This window comes from Haliotis asinina, chromosome 10 (assembly GCF_037392515.1).
Source record: "Haliotis asinina isolate JCU_RB_2024 chromosome 10, JCU_Hal_asi_v2, whole genome shotgun sequence".
NCBI lineage: Eukaryota > Metazoa > Mollusca > Gastropoda > Lepetellida > Haliotidae > Haliotis > Haliotis asinina.
This window is the reverse complement of record NC_090289.1, coordinates 35,925,496-35,947,804: the sequence shown is the minus strand read 5'-3', so window position 1 is coordinate 35,947,804 and position 22,309 is coordinate 35,925,496. Positions and strand designations below refer to the sequence as shown.

Sequence of the window (22,309 nt, the reverse complement as noted above, 5' to 3'; positions counted from 1 at the left end):
GGAGGTTACGTAGCAAGATATGACTGGAGTAACCTCTGTGGGAAGAGAATGGGTCATAATATGTTTTCAATTATTTACTGTAAAAGTCCACATCCCGATTCCCACCCCGATCCCCATCCCTATCCATATCCCCGATCACCCATCCCCGATTCCGATCCCCATCCCCGATACCCCTCCCCATAGAGAACCCCATGCCATCCTCATTCCCATCCCGTTTCACATCCCCGATCCACATCCCTTTCCCGATCCCCATCCCCGATATCCCTTCCCATCCCCAACACTCATACTCGTCCCCATCCCGATCCACACCAGATCCTCACTCCCCGATCCCCATCCCCAAACCCATTCCCACCCTCATCCCCATCCTCATCCCCATTAACTTACACATGCCCATCCTCATACCCATCCCCATCCACAAATTCACATCCCGACCCCGACCCCGACCCCGACCCCGATCCCTATCCCCCACCCTCATCCCGATCCTCATCCCCATTAACTTACACATGCCCATCCTCATTCCCATCTTCATCCCCATACCCATCCCCAGATCCCGATCCCGATCCCCGATATCCTCCACATTTCCCACTCCAATCCCCATCCCCGATACCTATTCCCATCCCCATTGACCATCCAGATCTACATCAGAGATCCCCATGCCCAGACCCTCATCCTAATACCTATTCCCATCCTCCTGACCCCAGCTAAGCTAAAGGCGTGTACAACTCAGATAGATCTGTTTAGATGTATTCCTTTAAATCAACCTAAAAAGCTGGATTTTTCAGAATTGAAAAAATATGCCATTGAGAAAATTAACCCTGCAGTTCCAAAAGAAATATTTAAATACTGATGATTCTTACCAAACGGAAACATCTTTTGGATTCGTGTTTCGGAGTTCCTGCATGGTGAAAGACATTGTACGTTTTTCTACATAGTTTTGTTTACATTTCTTAAAGTCACATTTCTGTTAAGGCAGGACACAAACATCAGCATTTCAATAGGGGAGAGCTTCCCATTAGTATTTGCCTTATCATGTTTCGAAATGCGGTATGTGAAGCCGCATGTAGATGTAATGTACACCCCTACGTCTATGTTTATTGGTTCATATTCATAATGATTCCACAAACACACATTGCAACAATGAGTTGGTTTCCGATACATCTATCAGAATGGCTGGTCAGACTCATTGCCGCTCTGTCACCGTGAAGTTGACTAATGCGTTTTGTCCTAACGCCCGCTGTATCTGTACTAGTAGACTGTGGTACGAAGACAGCAGACGTTACCTCGCCTATTTTCGCAAAAGTTATCTCCCCTGAACTTGAAGGGGTTGTCTCCACTTCATCCGTGCTTTTGAAAGATGCCTGAGAAGTAAGTGTTTCATCAGCTGCATCTATGGTCTGTGGCATTTTTGTTGTGAAAAATATGTCCCAGTTTCTCAACAGCGTTGTTCCCAACCTTCCAGTATTAGGAGTCTCCCATTTTCTCTTTGCTTCACTGTTTCTTGAAGGCGTCATCCAGCTTGGACGTGGAGAAGTTGCAGACTTTGTTCTTGAAGAAGCTTTCTGAATTGTTGCCATATATTGATCAATTACCCCTCTAGCCAGCGACATCTCTCGAGATGGTTGTCTGACGCGTGTTCGTGGTGGAAGTGCTTCTGTTGGACCCCTCACTATTCTTCTTGACGGGGGTGCCATTGGCGGACCTTCCATCCTAATTTTAGGTGGAGACGCCTTCACTGGGCTTCTAACTTGTGTTATTGGGGGAGATATGTCAACTGGACCCCTCATTCTTGTTCTTGACGGTGGTGATCTTGGTGGAGCTTCAATTTTTGTCTTAGACGGAGACGTCTTTACTGGGTTTTTCACTTGAGTTCTTGGGGGAGATGCTTTTACAGGGCTTCTGTCCCATGTTCTAAGGGGAAATGACTCTGCGTGGCTTGACTTTCGTGGTCCCAGCTGGTAAGAATCAACTGGGTCTTTGTGTAATGTTTTCCGAGTCGATGTGTCTGTAGGACCATCGGAAAATTTGCTCTTGACAACATTCAGCAAAGGATAGGAACCATTTTTACAGTAATTGTTTGGATCGTCAAAACTAAGCTCCCAAAACATCACTCCTCCAAGTTGTTGCTCCATAGCGTAGTCTAGCTGAAATCATCGCAGATAAATACTTTACATATACTTTCTAGAAAAGAATCTTTTCCCACGTGTTACCATAATTCCATTATTCATGTTCTATTGTAACATTTTAATCTTTTTTTTCATTATTCACTTTGCCGTTTTTTCTATTTACCCGCACGATCAAACAACCATCGGACTTTACCGTCAGTCTAACTCAATCCATTCATGTGATTCTTAAGAATCATATGATTTACATCAGCCAGTCTGTTTGATTCGCTACTCTGTGTAGAGGTGGCAATATCAACATCAATAGAATCAGTCCCATTAATTAAAGTTTAACACAAAAGAATGCCTTTTCGACGGAAAGGATATCATGGCGGTGGTATGTCTCTTTCATATCAACCATTAAATTCGTTTATCTTATCTCAAGGTTTCATTAGCATGTAAATGTAAATGAAGGGGAGGTAATTTGAGACCACAGGAACTACATGAAAGGGTCCCAGGCTTATTCTAGTTTTACTGAAGTGCCTAAAACCTAGAGAAATAAAGGAGAAAGAACTAAAAAGACCACAGTCCGAACAAAGCAGTCACGCACAAACGCACGCGCGCACGCGTGAAATCATCCCAATTTCACAACACGTCACCTCAACATCATTTTGCACACTAGCTAGTTTGTCATCAGCACCGCCTTATGTTCAGTTGTTAACTCTTGTACCCTTAACGCACTCACACACTCACACACTCACACACTCACACACTCACGCACCACTCGCTCGTTCAACACATCTGCTTTAAAACGTTTCCCCTTAATCAACATATTAACAGCCTTACCTTGAGGCCGAAGCTATACTGGTCATCGTATCCCACCCACTGGTCGCCTTTGTAGGCGTAGGGCACCTGCTGTTCGTCGTCCCAAACTCGAGTCCAACCCGTCCTGAAGGACAGGCAGATCTTAAAACAAGTAGAAAGCACACCCTTCAGCAGCGTTCGAAATAATCGCAGGTCGGCAGGCCAAGCGCCGGTTATTATTGTACCGTGCCGACAGTTTCAAATATCTGCAGACCCTTGTGGCCTTCCGTAAGTTATCTGTCTTTTTACAATTGAAATCTCTCCATTTATTCCCCTTTATGAACGTTCTGGAATCATCCTTTGTCCATCATGTTACGATAACTTAGTTTCACTTCCTGGCATTTCAACTCTTTGCGCATAAGAACACTTTTAATCCATTTTTAACAAATAAAAACGTCTCTCTGTGCCATAGGGTTTGCTACCTGATTTCGTAAAAACAGTGTGTACAGTGAAATCTAGTTTGTTTTTAGTGGTTTGACAAAATGAACCTGCAGATTCTAAAGTCGACATGCGGCAGTAGACCCTGATGGCCAGCCGGCAAAGTAAAGAACTGCAAACACTGCCCTTCAGATCACTTGCATCCAATTATGAAACTATTTATGTATTTCATACACGCAACAAAAATCATTCAACTGCACTATTAATAATCAGTCTATTCGACAGAGCTCCCGCCTGGAAATGAGAACGCCGATGGTTCGAATTTATTTGCTGCGTCATATAAAAACTTAGTGAGTTCAAAGAGTTATCCAAAGACATAATATCTCACGCAACGATTCCACTATCACAGAACTTGTGCAGAAATTTATAGTTAACTCACAGCCGTCCAACTCAACGGTATGTGCGGCATGGAAACGGCGAGATTCAACATTTAATTTTTCTGTAGTTTCATTGCAGGAAGTGGCATAAGAAACAACACTTTCCCCCAAATGTGCTAGATCCTTTCAATATTTCTAGTTGTAGTGAGCCGCAATAGTAGCTGTAAGAAGACCACTTACTGCAGTAAACATATAGCACCAGAGTAAATGAATCGTGGGTTCCAGTCGGACACAATACATTTGGCGTTATAGCAATGGTTGTGAAAATAGATCACTGAATTTGATAGTGATAGCGCCGAGTTTTCGCGAGAAAGGTATGCAGAGAATTAACTGCATTACTAGTGCCAACTAAGTCTTAATTTTCAAAAGAAATAAGTAAGTTCTGTTTATTAGATTTCTCACGGAAGTACTCGACAAGAAGAGCATTCTTCTGTAAAGAAGGGAATTGTATTGTGTGCCGACGTAGTTACCTCTGGGAGGAGGAGTCTTCCTCTTCTCTTGTAAAGTATTCCAGGGCGCCCTCCTCCGACCTTGACGGGAGCCCCGACGGTGTGGTTGTTCTTGTTGCTGAGGGTGAAGCTAGCTCCTGCAGCTGTCATCCCCATGATCACCTTGCTCCTGTCTGCTCCACGAGTGATCCAGACGTTCACAGCGTACTCCTGCAGCAGGGTGGAGCACTGAGTGAGTTTGGTTATACGCCGCACTCAGCAGTGTACATTGGGTTTAAACCCTATCAATAGTCTACAAACGCCACACCAGAGAGAACAATGTACAAGGCTAATTTTTTATTTTCTTTGTTTCTTGTCTAACGCAGTATATACTCAGCCATATTCATGCTCTATAGTCCGTAAACCATGGACCAGACAATCCAGTGATCTGCATCGATCTACGCAATAAATATATGCTGACGTATGCTACCAATCAGCGAGCCCAAATCCCGCCCATGACCACAGGATTATATCTTATAGATTTACTGCATATCAGGTTAGCTAGAGAAGCTGGGCACTGACCACGTTGTAGGCGGGCGAGAAGTGGATATGCTTCTTGGCTCGGAGGGGGCTGTTGAAACCGGTCACCCGACTCCATGTCCCGTAGAAGTCAAACGTCATCACAAAGATGTAGTCCACATATCTGAAAAGCCACAGTCGTTATTTGTTTTACAAACTTAATATGTACAAGTGTGTTATGACAAAAGGTTCACATACTCACATATGAGTGTATTATGTGTGATCTGTGACATCGGATATACAACGTATATCCTTGTGAACTAAATGGTGTATATCCTTTCTGAGCGAGCTTCAGTGATGTGATTCCTTGAAATTGTGAAATACTGTTCAATGTACTCTGACTTATATCAACGGCACCAGAACAGTAAGGGAGGAGTGACTTGGGCTCAACTACACTATTGACAGCAATCAGTTGTATAAAACAAAACTAGTGAAACAGGATGATACAAACCACATATGGATCGCAATCGGAGCTGATATGGATCCACTTGTGGCCACAGAACTGAACTCTACACAAAGACGAGGCACCTCACACCACGGGACTAACCCGCCCTGCGATACAGCGTGAACTTATTTTCGTATTGCGTATTAGTGCGTGTTGGTTTTCGTGCAGTTAAGCAGGTACTTTCACTGCAGTATAGTGCAGTACTTACTTGTTGATGGCCGCAACGTCATAACCGGCACTGATTTTGTCTACACCAGCAGCGGCAGCTATGGTCAGCAACAACGGCTCGCGGTCTTTCGCCTCGTTATCGAATTCATTCCTTAAAGTCTGAAATAGAAGAATATGGAAAATATTTTACAACAAATCACTATGGTCTGAACTAAATGTATATGAACCCTGTTAGGCTACTCGAAGTATATCCAGTATATAAACACGTTTGATGACTTAATATATATAAAGAGGTGGAGATGAGCAGTGTACAGCGTAAATAAATATCTTCTCGTGTCTCTTTTCATGTTGTGTTATTGGTGGATTTCTTTACACACACAAACACTAGGCCGGACTATAAAACATTAGCCTGGACTAGCAAAATCAGCGCACGCACCCACGCACGCACACAAACATCCCGGACTGGTTCCCTTCGCAAATGATTACGTAATTTCTTCCTCTCGAGTTAACTCACAACAGGACTTGAAAGAACATCAGATCAAGTCGATATACGGAGAGGAGAGTATTAATCCTTTGATTTCACATGTCAAATAACACATTCACATGCATATTGTCACCCGTTCGAGACATGAGATTTCTCTTTAGAATTGTTCCAGCTGAAAGACATATTTAAAGCCATTTTCTTGTACTTGAGGACCTTACTCCCTTGAAATCTAAGCACAACTTACCTTGAGAAAATTTGTAAACCGAGATTTTGTTGAAGTATAGGGATATTCCCAGTCAACATCTAAACCATCAAAGCCATGTTCCCTCAAGAATCTGATGGTGTTGTTGGCAAACTGTTGCAAGGATTCTGGCGTAGCTGCGAGCGAAGAAAAATCCTCGGCTATGCCAGGGGTTTCACCGCCAACTGACAACAAAGTCTTTAGGTTCGGATTCTTCGACTTGAGGTGATTGAACTTCTTATAGTTGCCCCAAACCCCGTTCCTGCTGTATTCGTTTACCGGGTCTATGGCAACTACAGACTTGGACTCTACGTCGAGTTTTGCGAAGGCGTATATGAGATGGGTGCACAGGTAAGGATCGATTTCCTTCACAGGAAGACGAACTTTGGTTAGACTGGTTTGAGCAGACCAGCTGGTGAAATAGCAGGCAGTGATGTATCCAGCAACTGAAAATACAAAATTACCTCAACTTACATTTCATTTACGTCACTATTTTTTTTTAGAAATTGTGAGGATTAGTAGTTTAACTTTATTTCTAATTATCATTTTGGTGAATTCATGTCAATAAATTAATACTCTTTATGTAACACATGTTATATTTGTTATTACACAATTTATATGTAAAGTACAGATTGCAGTGCTTTTGTTTCGTTAATCGACATCCGGGATTCGAACCAAACTTTACAATGGAAATTTAGATAACAGACATAGGAAAGAACATGTTTGCTTTATATTGACGAATGGAGACATGAGATTTTTTATATGAGGAGGATTTCCGATCCGCAAGCAAAAGACGTTAAAAGAGTGAGTGAGTGAGTTTAGTTTTACACCGCACCCAGCAATATTCCAGCTATATCGCGGGTCGTTAAAAGATGGTCATGAACGAGATTTGTATTGTACTTCCCACTTTTGGACCTCATAAAATAAAGAGAATCCACGCCTAAGCATGCGCACTTATTGCGGAAAGTTATTGGTTGATAAGGTCCGTGAACACCTCACCTTTGGAGCTATCTGGCACAGATAGCAGTATCAAGGTCACTAACAGGAAGATCGTGGTCATTGTCGCTTCTGGTGCTGAAAACAATTCTACAAAAGGTTCAAATGACATGGCTAAGAAATCACTTCGGCTACAATAAGACTAACATCTGATCTCAGGAAGGAACATATTCTCCACAAAAAGACAGTTCCTAAATTATATTCATAAAATGCAATGTAAGGGAGGGCAGAAACCTTCTTCATGTTCATATCCTAGACTTGCCACATGTTCTCGAGTATATTGGTTTCAAGGTCTGTATGACTACAAAATGAGCCTCAAAAGTGCAGTTATAATATCTGTATCTCCGTGACTTCAGGATGACCTTAGCGTAAGGCACAGTAAACATATTGTATTCATGAATATTTTTCTTTTAAAATGTATGCTTCCTTTATTATTTACAGACGAAACGATTGATCAGTAGATGTGTTACTGAAAAATGCTTTATCAAAGGTAAGAATGATGCTAATTTCACTTAAGAATAATGTCCCGTTGCTTCAATCTTAGATGCAAATCGAACATATGCCTGAGGTAAATATCCAGTGATTTATTGATGTAAAACTGACGCACAGTTATTTCATATTTTTTTCAAAAATATGCAAATATCTATAAAAAAAAACAAGTGCGTGACTCACAAACACAAACATTGTGTATGTGTTGATTAAAGGTATTGCAGATATTCCTTTCAGTGTTGTGCGTGGGGTACCACGAACGTCTTTGCATCAACAGCGTAGAAATAGTCGATTTAGAGTTTTAGTGGTATACCTGTCAAAGGCACACATAGAAATGTCAAAATCAACAGCACAGGAGCGATGACGAGACATTTGAATGCCACAGATCGGGAGTTCTGGAAGTCATATTGGGAGGACATTCGACTGTGTGATCCTGACAATTGTCAGACTATTGAGTGAGTGAGTATTGTTTACGTCGCTTTTAGCAATATTCCAGCAATATTAGGGCGGGAGACACCAAAAATGGACTTCATACATGTAACCATGTGGGGATTCGAACCCGGATCTTCGGCATGACAAGCGAACGCTTTAACCACAATGCTTCCACACCGCCCGTCAGACAATTGAAAGTCCCAGAACAGGAAACATTTATAGACCGCCCATAAAGCTGGAATATTGCGCAGTGCGGTGTGCAGCTGAACTCACTCACTCAATGTCCACAACATGTCCACAATATCTATGACTTGTAAGTTTTACTTAAAACACTTTTCAAAATTGACAAGCTTCATGGATGACAACTTCTTTATTACGAGAGTGCGAGTTTCGATACAGCTTCTTGTGCCAAAGTGAAGCAGGACAATTCAAAACCCCTGTTTGACAACGGTACAAGAATCTGTATCGAATATTTTATTGTTATAAAGAAGTTCTTATTCATAAAGTTTGTCAGTACTTCCCAGCTTCTAAATGCCACTCAAAGAAGAAACGTTTCAATTGTATTTAGGACAATCGGAGTGCACCAGATGAGTACTTACTTCTGTACGTCAGATAAGTTTACACCATAATCTTGTATTCTACTCTAATTGAATAATGGAGATAAGTTATTCCCTGTTGTTACATCATAGTGAATATGAGGTCCTTAAGACTTATTTAAGCATACAGGGACGTGTAGACTGCGGGGAAAATAACGTGGTTCAGGGACTGCGAGTTAGACTACGTGAACGATTGAGTTCGATTCTCTGAATGTAACTTATAGCAGCCAGTCCAGGACGTGTCAGTGCGGTATAGGAGCACAATAGACTCATAAATTTATGCATGGTGAAAAAACAGCAAGCAAAGGATACTAAATTGCACTGACAGAACACTGAAGGTGACGTGATTAAGTCACTAGTGTCATGGGCTGTTGAATGGACCGGGCTCATTGGTATAATAACAGTCAAGCACGTCATGACTGTCCAGATAATAAAAGTTTATGGTTCAGACACTTTTAATAAATTGATGATAGGTAAGTGTACGTTATGGTTCATTTCATAATATTTAATGATTCAGATAAATTGATATGTTACATATTTTAGACGTATCAAATGGAAATTGATGATCTCTTACTGTTTCGTATTTTAGAAATTAATATGAGAATATTTCCAGTAGTGATTTCTTCTGATTTAGAAACGGGTTCGTTTACCTTATTTTACGGGAATATAAAGATATATTGGAAGGTAACTGTATGACAACTTGAACAGATAACCTAATGGCCACAATTTGATTGTCGATATGATTGATTTGAATGAAACCTTTATGGTTTTTCTGAACCTACGAAAAAGGGACTGCAATGCCAAAGTCGGTGATTGCATATATGGGACAAGGATCGAAATGGAATGAACATGTGATGGTAGTTTCTGAATTAAATGAATAATTTAACTATGTGATGAGAGTCGAAATGGATTTAAATTTTCAAAATTCAATAGTAGTGTCGGAAATTGAAGGAATAATATAGTAGTATAATACCAAATATGACATGCGACGAAATCGATTGAAAAATGTGAATTATGTGATTGGAGTTTCGGAATTAAATGAGTTATATAAAACTGACAGAAAAGTCGTAACTGAAAGAATAGACTTATCGCAAACTGTGATAGTAGCGTCGGAAAGGAATCAGTGATCTAAACATATGACAGACTTACAAAACTGTCAAACGAATTCATGAAAGCTTTTATTAAGAATGCTGACAAAGCCTTGTACTGATAAATGAGCCATTATCGTATGAACGAAGCCTTTAAAGAATGGCTAAATGGCAAGCATCCCTCAGGAATGTATCTTCAGTCCTTGCCGAAGCTTCTGTTATGAATAATATTTCAATCACCGTTAATATCTCCCTTCAGAACCTACCTCTGTGGAAGGGTGCTCCAGCGGGGTCCTTACTTCTCCACGGTCATATAAAACATGGCGTTTTCACATCCAGTATCTGAATGCCTCTTTCGCAGCCGGGGCGGCCAGAGATCATTCTATCGACATTTTGTAGCTTGTGAAAACAAACCACGCCATTGTGTTGATCGTACTTGTTTAAACTGTTGGTGTTTTGTGAGGCATAATGGTGGACAGGTTGTTTATTGTGTAAGTGTTGTGATCGGGAGTTTGCTCTGGCAAGTCTTGCTACAGCGTTTGATGGGCAGTCGTACGTGAACTTCCTCGGTGAAGCCCGTAGACATGTTTCTCAGATTGAACACTCTCAGCGACTCAACGTGCACCAGGAGAAAAACACTAATGCGACATGTGACTTTTTGTGATGTCATTTTTAACGGCAAAGAAGAGTTTGTATAATGAATTCAGAGATCATAAGAGACATGACAACAGGGTCTGTACCTCTCGTAATCGTTAATTGGGACCAGGATGTTTGCTGTATAGAACGTGTTGATGATTTGCAGTAGACGACACACATGCATGGCTAAACGTGGATTTACTCACACTCCAGCAACCAGCTATCGATAAAACTGTGATAACCTGTGCAATTATGTTAGGCCAGAGAAATTAAGTTGCTTGATTTACGAATTTTAAATTTACATAGATCTACACCCGAAAGGAGGAATGATGAATTAAATTTAATATTACCTAAACTGTGAAAACTAGAAAATAACCGGGTTGATTATCCACCAAAATAGTCGTGAAATTATATTAACAGATAGCTGAACGTCAGTGTTGACAACACGTATTCGTGGTAAGAGAAAGTTTGGGTAAAAGTAACCTCTAAGGTAACAAATCACAGACCTATTATTGATTGTGCACATTACCGTGTCGTGCCACGTACACACACGCTCTCGCACATTCATACACACAATGACATGCATATACATACGGAGTCACTCACGCACGCACACTCACACAAATTCTGTAGGGCACATTTTTCTTTTGTTATGTTGGTTTGTAAAACAGGCGTGGGATCGGTCATTCGTTGAAAATCTGTAAGTTTTAAGACGTAAGATGACATTATAATAATTAACTACGTCCGTTCACTATTATGTCACAGTATTGGTACACGATCCTGCGATGGAGGCGACAGTGCATGTTTGTATCTGTTTAACTAGCTGTGCAGAGAGGCTTTCGTACGTAATGAGGTAAGTGAAATTACATAAGCTAAATAAAAAAGTGAAATGTTTCTCGGGCATCACCTCGTCACTTTTATTTGTGGGCGTAACAGTTATCTATTGCCATTTGTCCACTATAACAATGAGTGTCTGTAAGAACGAGTGTGATTGAATCATGAACACGTGCTTTCATACTTTCCAAGCTGTATTTTTGAAAAATATAGTAATGTATTCCTCCCGCGTCTGTTTTCTTCTATCAAAAAATTAAAAGAGAAAGTCCTACCGCCTTCGTCAAGTTTGACACAAATGTGCCCGTGAAACTTTTTATTTTGTTTACGCAGCCTTATACTACTCGTCAAAAGTTTAGACTCACTCAAAGCTCTCCTTATATGTTATGTATAATATGTGATTGCATCGAAGATTAGTTGTTCCACTTACTTAGGGAAGCAAGCTACAAACCTTATGTAGATGAACTGCATGGGGATCATGCATCACATTGCTGAAAAGCATGTGCAAATATCATGCATGCGAACAGCTCCGTTTTGGTGTAAGGTTTTGTTCAGAATTGACCAATTTTCACTGACTTTCATCATTTATTGAACTCATGGCAAAAACAATTTTCAACGTTATGAATCTGTTTTACAATGCATGAGTTCATGTGTAAACAGTGCATTTAAACAGTACGGAATATTTTGCAAAATCTAGTTTAGAAACTTTGACTTAAAACAATGGCTACATTTATACTAGTAAGTCTATGGGGAGTATATATCACAACACTTACAAACCCATGCCATTTCACATGCGCGTGTCCTCGTAATAAGACAAAAACAATCAGTATTTATTTTAACACCTTGATGCCAGCGCAAAGCAAAGTAAACAAATACCATCAACACATTTTGGTCTCATGCGACTGAGGATCGAACCGCCGGCCTTTCGCTCTCCCGGCAAACACGTCATCGACCAAGATAGTCATACTGAGTATGGATAACAGAAAAGTAAAACATCAAAAATATGAAGATGCTTTATTGATATAAAATGACATGACAGATCACAACAATGTCAGTTCCCAAGTATGCAAACAAAAATAACAGAAAACAAAATCAATAAATTACACAAAATCGAACACACACTACATGGTACGGTATTTGACCTCAACAGATTCTAAGCAATATACAAGGAATTATTATAGCTATGGGGCCAGGGCTGCAAAGCATCATGGGATGTCTGTAAGGAACAGTACTAAAGTATCGTCCTCTGTGCTTTATACCCGACATGAAATTTGTATAAAGAACGGAAGCGGGACTTTATTCATAGCATGAATGTACATATAAAATCAAAAAGAACGTTCTCAGTCACATCAAGAAAGTATTCACTTGTAAGGAGACATACGTTTTCTCTTTACAGAGCCACGTTTGCCAGACTTTTGAAATAGTAACTAAACATGAAATATATAGTACCCATCAAACGTTTAGACTCACTAGTGTAAATATAACCACTTACTTTAGGCACTTATTCTAAACTAAATGTTGCAAAACCTTCCATACTATTTAAAGGTACTGTTTACAGAGTGAACTGGTGTATTGTAAAACAAACTGAACGTTGAAAAGATTATTGTCATGAGTCCAAGAAATGATAAAAACAATTGGAGAATTTTCAACAAAACTTTACACCAAAACGCCGCTGTTCACATGCAGGATATTTGCACGTTTTTCATCAGTTTGATGCATGATACTCGTGCAATTCATGTGCATAAAGTTTGCAGTTGGTTCCCCCAAATTAGTGGAGAAATTCATCTTCGATGTAACCAAATATATATACATAACATACAGTGAGTGCTTTACTTGAGCCTAATCTTTTGATGGGTATTATATGTATTCTTGCAACGGACACTTTAAGTAGCATAAGTACGTGTTTGTGCTTCGTAATGGAATGAGTGCAATTTCCAGCGACATATGAAACAGGATAAGTGAGTGCGTTAGTGAGTTGGGTTTTACTCCGAGTTTCCACAGGTTGAGGTACAACCTGGCAAGAACACCTCGTGGCAACAGATATATTTACTCAGGCACTGCCCAAGAAATTATTTTTCACTTACATGTATGTCAGAAATCATATGAATTAGACGTGTAGCTATGATGACGTCGGATAGTATGGCCGCTATCATCAAAGTCATCAGCCCCAGGGACTAAGTGTATAAGAAAGAATATTCTCTGTGGAATGTTTAAACAGTCTATTCACACTGTGCAGAGTTGTGTCCCTTGGATCAGCCAGCTACATATGACTGTTGCTTCGACTCCGGATTCGACCCAATTACGTACCTGTTTTTGTCAACACAATACTACTGCTAATGTGTTTAAACAAAATGGTAAATGTCTCACTTATGGCGTTCCTCTCACTTTGAGCTCGAATCGAGATACGTAAAGCGGTTAAGGTAGGTGCACTGAACAGATTACATATATTGCCAATGACTGAATGATATCAATGAACGTGTAACATACGCATGACATCATCCAGTGAATGTTGATATCAGTTCCAAGAACACAAAACCCAAGGTTAGTCCATTTACACAAATGGAACCAATTTCAAGGTAGCACCGAATACCAAAGGCATAGTTTAGGGACTAATGACATGGTGTGATATGACCATATCTTATTCATACCAAACCACTTTCCAGCAGGCACGTTTAAGCATTTTCACGATTAGAAATCGGGTCCTACTTTGTGGCTGAGAACCTTTTGCTAATAGCACATAACAAAACGGTATTCCAGTATCCTGCACACACAGCATGCAGAGCTGGCACTATTGGCGTATCAGCAGACACTAAGCTGAATACGTACTGTTTGCTTACATCTACAGAGGCTGCTGTAAATGTAGGTATGTCATGGATTAGACGGTTGTCACCAAGTTGAGTGAAAATGGTTTTACGCCGCTCTTAGCAATATTCCAGCAATATCATGACGGGGGACACCAGAAATTGGCTTAACACATTATGCCCTTGTGGGCAATCGAACCCCGACTCATCGGTGTCACAAGCGAACGTTTCAATCATTAGGCTGCCCCAACGCCCCATTAAGTTGAGATATCACATACGGAAAGATGAGCGATGAGTTCATAGGAAACACGAGCCAACATAGACATATGATACTGAGCAAGGACAGGAATAAGTGTATTCGAAGATAAAATGATAATCAATTTCATACATACTGAAAGCTATATTAAATACTGTGACAGTGTGATAATAGATGAATTATTGCAACAGTGAGTCTGTTCGTCCCTACTGCAGTTATAGCCATATCTATTTGCAGGGTCGCCGTTGACTATTCTGTGGGGTCAATGTCTTTTGTAACAGGAAGTGTTACGGTCACTTCTTCAAAACACATGTCTATTTCTGCGACGTGACACGCAGTTTTTCTTGTAAAACTTGATTACAAAATAGTTTTAACAACTACGGTTGTCATGCAAATGCCTAGATTATGTAAATGTGATCTGTTGATGATACTTTTTATAATGTCCATCGTAGACTAAAAGTTCATTAACAATACAATGTCACATTCTCCCTTTAACGCTGCACACAGCATAGTCTCAGCTATACGGTGGCGGTCGGTAAACAGTCCAGTCTGGATCAGACAATCCAGTGATCAACGGTACGGTTTATTTCCCTTTTGATCTACATATTCTCCGAAAAGTACTCTCAATTCGAGTTTCGGTCCGCGGCTGTTTAAAACGTCGATATGTAAATTCAAAAGAATTATATGAACACACGATTCTTTCATAATATTTTAGTTAATCTGCCATGCATGACACCGAATTAATATAAAATCCAAAATCCAAAAGTGAGAGAAAACACGATTTTTTTCATGTTACTAATCTATCATAGGATGGCAGATTAAAGCAAACTGAAAGAATCCGGTGCACCTGTTTCAAACAGTACATACTAGACTTTGCTACCCTGTTATTTGCGATTATCGTCATTGGAGTTAGTATCGAAACGCAAATATTCTGCAATATTTCGATTGTTAGGATAACTTACTGATCTAACTACATGTATCGCGGGTGACAAGAATTTTCATTTCGAGTCTTCATCCCTATGCGCTGTTTTCCATCACATATTTCCATTTTATAAACATTGTGAACACATTTACATATCATGTAATGTCTTGTAGTATGAAATCACAAATCACTCAAACAAAACTTAACAAAAACAGACAGAATAATCACATGTTCATAAACAACCGACAGACACACACACAAAGTACAGCACTTATGATATAACGTTCATTTCCATACAGAGTTATCGCCCCTGAGCCGACCTTGGTCATAAGCTTAATATTCGGATCAACGTTGTTGGTGAGAGGCGTTTCCCCAGATTCAAGTCCAAGCGTTTCCTTGATGACGGTGAGAAGTGGAAATTTGCCTTGGTCACAGTATTTACCCATGGGGTCGTCAAAACTCAGCTCCCAGAACATCGCGCCTCCTAGCTGTTGATCAATGATGTACTTCGCCTGTAAAGAGTAAATATAGTTTTACGCCGCTTTTAACAATATTCTTTTTGTAATATCACGGCGAGGGACACCGGAAATGGGTTTCACACATTGTACCCGTGTGGGAATCGCACCCAGGTGCCATCGCAGTTCGGGTCTATTTCAAAGTGAAAATATTGCCATAGAACCAATTGGACAAAAGGATTGTCCACACAAATGTATTGTTCGTCATGGTTTATTCATAGGACTCATCGTACTGTTTATCAGACAGTGTATTCCGTTTCAGTTTGTGTACTTGCAAACAGTTCGCGAAAAACAACTGAAAACACCTTACTTCGCGGAGCGCTCGAGCATGAAAAAGGCATGCATTTTCGCCACGTGCGGGAATTGGAGTTAAGTTGTAGTTAGTTCGTTTCGATACGTTGATTAGGCAGCACGCCTTGAGATTGTTAGTTAGTGACTGACTGTGCCAGTTGGGTAGCAGATTGTTTGACAGAGGTTGAATGTTATAGAAAGTTAGTAAGGTAAGATAGTGTAATGTAATTAAAGGTAAATTAAACCAAATATTAGAGTTTGATTTAGTGCTGTCGTTTTTATTTAACAGCTAGTACAGTTCCTGCTGACCACTAATAATGCCTTACCTTTAATCGTATACTCTCCCTGTCATCATACCCGACCCAGTGTTCCTCGAAGTAAGCGAAGGGGACTTCTTGTTCCTCATCCCATTCCCTTTTCCACTGCACGTTCAAGTTCAAGCATATCTTGAATGCAATGAAGAACATTCAGATAACAGCACCAAATTGTCAAGGCAATGGATTAAAACATGTTGTCATTTTGTCTGGTGTTTGACCTTTATTCTTGTAGTAGCACATATGTAATTGAAGGGTGCAAAATATTTTTCAATTATATTATTTCTTTTTATATAGGCATGGTGAATGTACTACTGTACGCGCTTCATTCGATTCTCTTAAGATGCACATAACAGACTTTTGATTTTTTTAAATATTTTTTTCGATAAAAGGGAATTTCCGAAAGTTTTCCGGAAGCAAAGTTGTTCCCAAATTATTGTAAATGTGATATATAATAGTGAAATAATACTCATCCTCAAATGGGACAAAAACGTACACCAGGTCCAATTGATTGCCACCTACCTCCATTATATCGTTCAGGCAAGACATTGTATCTAAATTTGGTGTAACTACCTTATTTTGTAATATGATATATAGATCTAGGTACCTTTCTGATTCAAATATGAATTTATATTCTCTATGGTCCTGCAACGACGACCTAGAGCTATTATTTAAAGTGGAAGTCCAAATTTGAGAAAATTCATTTAACAATGATTTGTAAACACTTCATTCATCACAAACAGACTGGTTAATCCAGATATATCCATAGCCATGCGAAAACAAACAACAATTTAATTAACAATAATCAACTCTTTTTTCCAAAGTCATCAAAATATATCATCATGTACAGATATCAGAAAACACTGAGAAAAACGTCAACATGAACACGTACGTACAATAAAGCATGTAAACCTCAAGACCAACCAAATCCATCCATTAACTCATTGATCAAGTCTTGATTTTCAACACCTCACTACCATATATGCATATCAACACTCACGCAAAAACATCCACAGTAACCAGTAATCGGGAGGGCGTACTTTAAAATGTTCGAACCTGTGAAGATTTGGGTAAAAATTTATCTTCAGTAATCCATGCCTGTTACAAGAGGCAACTAAAGGTTGATCACCATCCACGTAGACTGATGCTCATGCTGTTGACCACTGGTATGTCTGGTCCAGCTTCGATTATTTATAGGCCGCCGCTAAATACGTGACATATTACTGAATGCAGTGCAACACTCACTCACTCACTCACCTCACTCACCTCACTCACCTCACTCACTCACTCAAAAAGCCTGATTACACTCCCACGACAGCCAAACCCAGTCCTACGCCCACTGCCTGCCTTTACGTACCTCGGGGTAGATGAGCCTCGCTGGTTGGGCAAACAGGCTACCGATTGGTTTGGACCCTTTGATGACGGCAGCGCCTACGGAGTGGTCGTTGGTGTCGTTGAGGATGAAGCTGGCACCGGCTCCTGTCATCCCCACCACCACCTTCCGCCTGTCAGCCCCATTGTTCAGCAACACGTGGACAGCATGGTCCTGCAACGACGATCTAGAGTTACACGATATCCATGCTGACTGGAGGAATATTCGTAACGCAAAGTCGGCTCAGTGTGTCACATCGGGATAAAACTGGTCTTCAGCAACCCATGCATGTAAGGGGCGATTAATGTCAGGCTTGTTGACTTGCTTGATATCACAGTAACCCACCTGTGTGGATCAATGCTCATGATGTCAGTCACTGGATTGTCTGGTCTAGACTCGATCTTATAGTCTGTCGCTTCGTATATGGAAGATTGCTGATTATGACGCTAAATAATGAGACAAACATGAAGAATATACTTACAACGTTGTAGAGCTTGGAAAATTTTGGATTGCTTTGTCTTTCTTTAAGCGGGCTGTTGAATCCAGCCACTTCACTCCAGGATCCAAAGAAATCATACGCCATCAGAAAGATGTAGTCCACGTATCTACATAAACAAAACAAAATCACCAGAATTCAAAATGTGTTTCATATATTTCCAATAAACAGCAGCGATAATCATAATCTTATGAAAGTTCTACCACTTGACTGGTCAAAAAGTTCAAAGTCCACACAATTTCTAGACTGGTGACACCGACTAATCTTAAGAGTGTTGTTGGGCAGTGTTCTTCATAGGCAATTCTAGCCATTTTACTAAAATGGATCAACTAGTTCGAAAGCAACTGTTACAGTTCCTTGAAGCACACTGGGGTTTACATACGAGTACAGCCGCCATTAGCGGCATAGCGTTTTCCACGAAGATGTTCCTCCAATTTTGGAAATAGGTGAAAGTCGCTTGGGGGAAAGGTCAGGTGAATATGGAGGATGAGAAAGTTCTTCGACGCCACATTGATGTACTGCAGACTCTGCCAATCAAGAGGTGTGAGACGAAGATTGTCATGTAAAAATCAGAACTCCAGTCTCAAACTCTCTCACGTTGTATACCCCAATATGCTTCAAGCACCTGTGTAATCCGATACACCTTTTTAAATTTTAAATAAAACTGATTGTCTTACGTTGTAATCCTTCTTATGTCATAGCCGGCCAGAAGCCTCTCCTCGCCTCCCGCCACGGCCACCGTCAGCAACAGCCGGCGACGACCTGTCGCCTCCGCCTCACGGTCGAACTCCTCTCTGATGCCCTTAGAAGATGAGTGTAGGTATAAGTAAAGTACTTAAGTCAAGAAGCGGAATTTTTAATAGAAAACGCATTTTCTTCTCAAACATAACCATACAATAATCATTTTGCCGCAGTGGTTTACAACATGTAATGCTTCCCTGGACATGCTAGAATTCCTGAAAAATGTGTTGGTCTCCCATGTGTCTCAGTCCCATCTAAAGGATACAAATATAACTGAGTGAGTTTAGTTTAACGCCACTTTTATCAATATTCCAGCAGTATCACGGCTAGGGACACCCGGAAGTGGTTGTAGAATGTTTATGGGTCTCTCATGCTCTTAAGGCTGTGTATCATGTTTGAATCAGACCAGCGATGCACTTAAAACGTCCGTGTTTGAAGATACATGTTGGTGTGTCTGAAGTATGAGGATAGAAGACATAATGGAATTATTAAACTACACACGAGCAACAAATAAACTATAAGTCGAATCCTTCTTAAGAACACTTTGCTGAACCCATCTTTCTCAACCCCTGCAGATCCACGTTACAAATAATCCTCAGCAACTCGGGTGGTCAGGCTTGTGTCATCGGTTCCCAGTTGCGTAGATCGATGCTTATGCTGTTGATCACTGGATTGTTTGGTCCAGATTTAATATTTGATTATCTACAAACCGCCGCCATATAGCTGGAACATTCTTGAGTGCGGCGTAAAACTAACCTTACTCATACGTTCCTCCAAATCCAAAGTTCATCCACTGGCACCTCTACGAGTCTTACGTTCGGGTAATCGCAACCGGAACCTTTCTCGAGAACACTCAGAAAGTAGTTTTAAATCGTATGCGTCTAATCAGTTTTTCTATACTCCTCAAAACCCAAAGTGAACTTCATTAATTTACGACTGAAAACATTGAGTCAGACGGTCAATGTTGATGTGAAAATAATGAATGTTAGTTAGATCATGGTAGTTTGTATAGTAATCGCTCTTGAAAGATAATTTATACATGACGTGAAATTTGCATGTGTACAATTTTCATTTTCAAACAAAAATGTGTGGAAACCACCACTAACGACTGTGTGATGAAAGATGACTGTCAAAATGAATGGTCTTCAGTGATTATCGACGTTCTTGAAAACCGTCAAATATCAAGTATGATACCCCATGCACAGGTACGGGGCTACTGTGTCTTGCATGTGCATCAGATGCGTTGTGTTTAGGGGTGGTAATGAAGAGAAATGGTGGTTCATAGGATGTCTGTTTTTAAAAAAAATATTAACGCTTATACTTCCTGTCCAAATTGAAAGTTCAGGTTTTCAACTCATTTTCAAGAGTATGCATGCAATTCCACCAGGACAAGTGGACGAAACATTTCAACTACAAACAAGCTACCTGTAAAAGGTTCACATAGAAATTCTTGGTTGTGGCGTTAGGGTATTCCCAGTCAATGTCAAGGCCATCAAAGCCTCGTTTCCGCAAAAACTCCGCGGAAGATTTTGCAAACTTGGTAATCCACTGAGTCTTGCTTGCCATGCGTGCAAAGTTATTTGAGGCAACTTCGTTTTGCCCTCCCACGGACAACAGCGTTCTTAAGTTCGAGTTTCTTTTTTTCAGATTGTTAAAATGTGTGTAGCGTCCATTTCCACCCACAGGGTCTTCAACTTTCGGTACATCTGCAACGAGCTTCATGGAGTACTTGTCCAGATTTGCAAATGCATAAACAAGATGGGTGCATATTCCTGGGTCGATGTTCTCGACCGGGAGGCGGATGTTCTTGTTGGCACCAGCTGACCATCCCGTGTAGTAACACACACTGACGTACTCGTTGCCTGTTGAACAACATAGAATGAACAACTTTGAGTGAGTGAGTGAGTGAGTGAGTGAGTGTGATTTTACGCCGGCTTTAGCAATATTCAAGCAATGTCACGGCGGTTGACACCAGAAATAAGCTTCAAATATTGTACCCATGTGAGTAATCGAGCCCGGGTACTCGGTGGGACGAGTGAGTGAGTGAGTTTAGTTTTACGCCGCACTCAACAATATTACAGCTATATGGCGGCGGTCTGTAAATAATCGAGTCTGGACCAGACAATCCAGTGATCAACAACATGAGCATCGATCTGCGCACTTGGGAACCGATGACATGCCAAGTCAACCAAGTCAGCGAGCCTGACCACCCGATCCCGTTAGTCGCCTCTTACGACAAGCTGAGTCGCCGTTTATGGCAAGCATGGGTTGCTGAAGGCCTATTCTACCCCGGGACCTTCACGGGTGTCGGTGGGACGAGCGAACGCTTTAACAACTAGGCTACCACACCGCCCCGACATCACTGAGGAATCGTTCTTTATGCTGTAAAACACTCAAAAGAAACAATGTTTGATATGTCTAGTTTCATCCCACGACAGATTAACTATAGTAAATAATATGACACAATCTAAGGCATTTGAAAATACTGGACAATATCGTGTATGTATTGACTATTTATTTCGAGTGCCTCATATTCTTCTGATGCTGATGGCAGAAAAAAGCGTCTAGATTGTTCAACACTTACCAAAGATGTCTAAAATGTGCACGTAACCATTCAATGTATGTTCAAACTTTACAGTTATACACTTTTCTTCTGATTTGTTTAAGTTTACTGTATATAATAGAAACTAAAGTATGAAGTATCTAAACACATAGTCATATAGTTAAATAATATTCATTTTGATTGTCAGTGTCAATAGATACGTAGCATTGTGCCCAGTTGCGTTGTAATTGTATCGAGGCTTGCAGTCCAATAGACCTGCAATATGTTTCTCCGATTTAACTATAGAAGAACTCCTTTATTGTTTAACAGAAAACGTGGTTGTTTGTTGTAGATATACAGTATGTAGTAGTAGCAGCAGCAGCAGTAGCAGTAGTAGTAGGCTGTTGCAGTTGTAGTAGTAAATATCTGTACCTGATTTGTAACCATAAAGGCAAGATGTTTTCTGGATAACACCCATGTACGTAAGAATGTACAAGCAGTACACCATTTGTAATATGTAATAAATAGACCGTCATTATGGGACCATTGAAAAGAAAGTTTGCAGTTTAATTTCAACCTGAGACACTAGATCCTACCTTGCACACACGTCACCGCCACCATCAGCAGCACCGCCACTCCGTGTATCCAGGTACCCATTAGCCTCGTTCTGAAACAAACACAGATGAACATGTAGACGTGTACAGAAGAACGAGCTATAGGGTTCAACCAAAACAGAGTTCAACCAAAACAATATCACAACGAAAGAAGGAGACAGCTGTATATAAACACACCTGAGTGGTTCAGCGAATTTTCTCACGGCCCATATAAGGGAAATTCAATATCTACATTCCTAAACATCACCCTCTCC

The 22,309-nt window shown here is 40.5% G+C and overlaps 3 protein-coding genes across 4 annotated transcripts in view; 1 reads left to right on the top strand and 2 right to left on the bottom strand.

Annotated features, from left to right (window-relative positions):
* Nucleotides 1–22,309, top strand: part of LOC137297648 (mannose-1-phosphate guanyltransferase alpha-A-like) — a 510,132-nt gene that overhangs the window by 100,757 nt on the left and 387,066 nt on the right. The gene's annotated exons all lie outside the window — the stretch shown is intronic.
* On the bottom strand, nucleotides 6–7,183 carry LOC137298676 (chitinase-3-like protein 1). The gene is made up of 8 exons (XM_067830957.1): nucleotides 7,123–7,183; nucleotides 6,127–6,569; nucleotides 5,439–5,557; nucleotides 4,789–4,909; nucleotides 4,249–4,437; nucleotides 2,946–3,065; nucleotides 1,281–2,141; nucleotides 6–35 (listed from the first exon to the last, which is right to left on the bottom strand). Exons 1-8 carry the CDS (start codon nucleotides 7,181–7,183, stop codon nucleotides 6–8), a joined length of 1,944 nt encoding a protein of 647 aa, XP_067687058.1.
* LOC137299023 (chitinase-3-like protein 1) overlaps nucleotides 12,192–22,309 on the bottom strand; it is a 35,194-nt gene continuing 25,076 nt past the window's right edge. For both annotated transcript variants that reach the window (XM_067831496.1, XM_067831495.1), the window contains exons 2-8: nucleotides 22,038–22,108; nucleotides 20,325–20,761; nucleotides 18,836–18,960; nucleotides 18,144–18,267; nucleotides 17,648–17,836; nucleotides 16,303–16,422; nucleotides 12,192–15,682 (exon numbers count right to left, since the gene is read on the bottom strand). In XM_067831496.1, the coding sequence (XP_067687597.1) occupies nucleotides 15,395–15,682; nucleotides 16,303–16,422; nucleotides 17,648–17,836; nucleotides 18,144–18,267; nucleotides 18,836–18,960; nucleotides 20,325–20,761; nucleotides 22,038–22,098 (1,344 nt within the window). In that variant the 5' untranslated portion in view covers nucleotides 22,099–22,108 and the 3' untranslated portion in view covers nucleotides 12,192–15,394. The remainder of the gene's footprint in view (nucleotides 15,683–16,302; nucleotides 16,423–17,647; nucleotides 17,837–18,143; nucleotides 18,268–18,835; nucleotides 18,961–20,324; nucleotides 20,762–22,037; nucleotides 22,109–22,309) is intronic.

Excerpts from the sequence above, each read along its gene's own strand:
- LOC137298676 (XM_067830957.1), bottom strand. The coding sequence starts at position 7,183 with ATGACCACGATCTTCCTGTTAGTGACCTTGATACTGCTATCTGTGCCA. Across the intron at positions 3,066-4,248 it reads GAAGACTCCTCCTCCCAGAG|ATCTGCCTGTCCTTCAGGAC; the intron begins GTAACTACGTCG and ends ACTTGTTTTAAG. Across the intron at positions 2,142-2,945 it reads AGTATAGCTTCGGCCTCAAG|CTAGACTACGCTATGGAGCA; the intron begins GTAAGGCTGTTA and ends CGATGATTTCAG.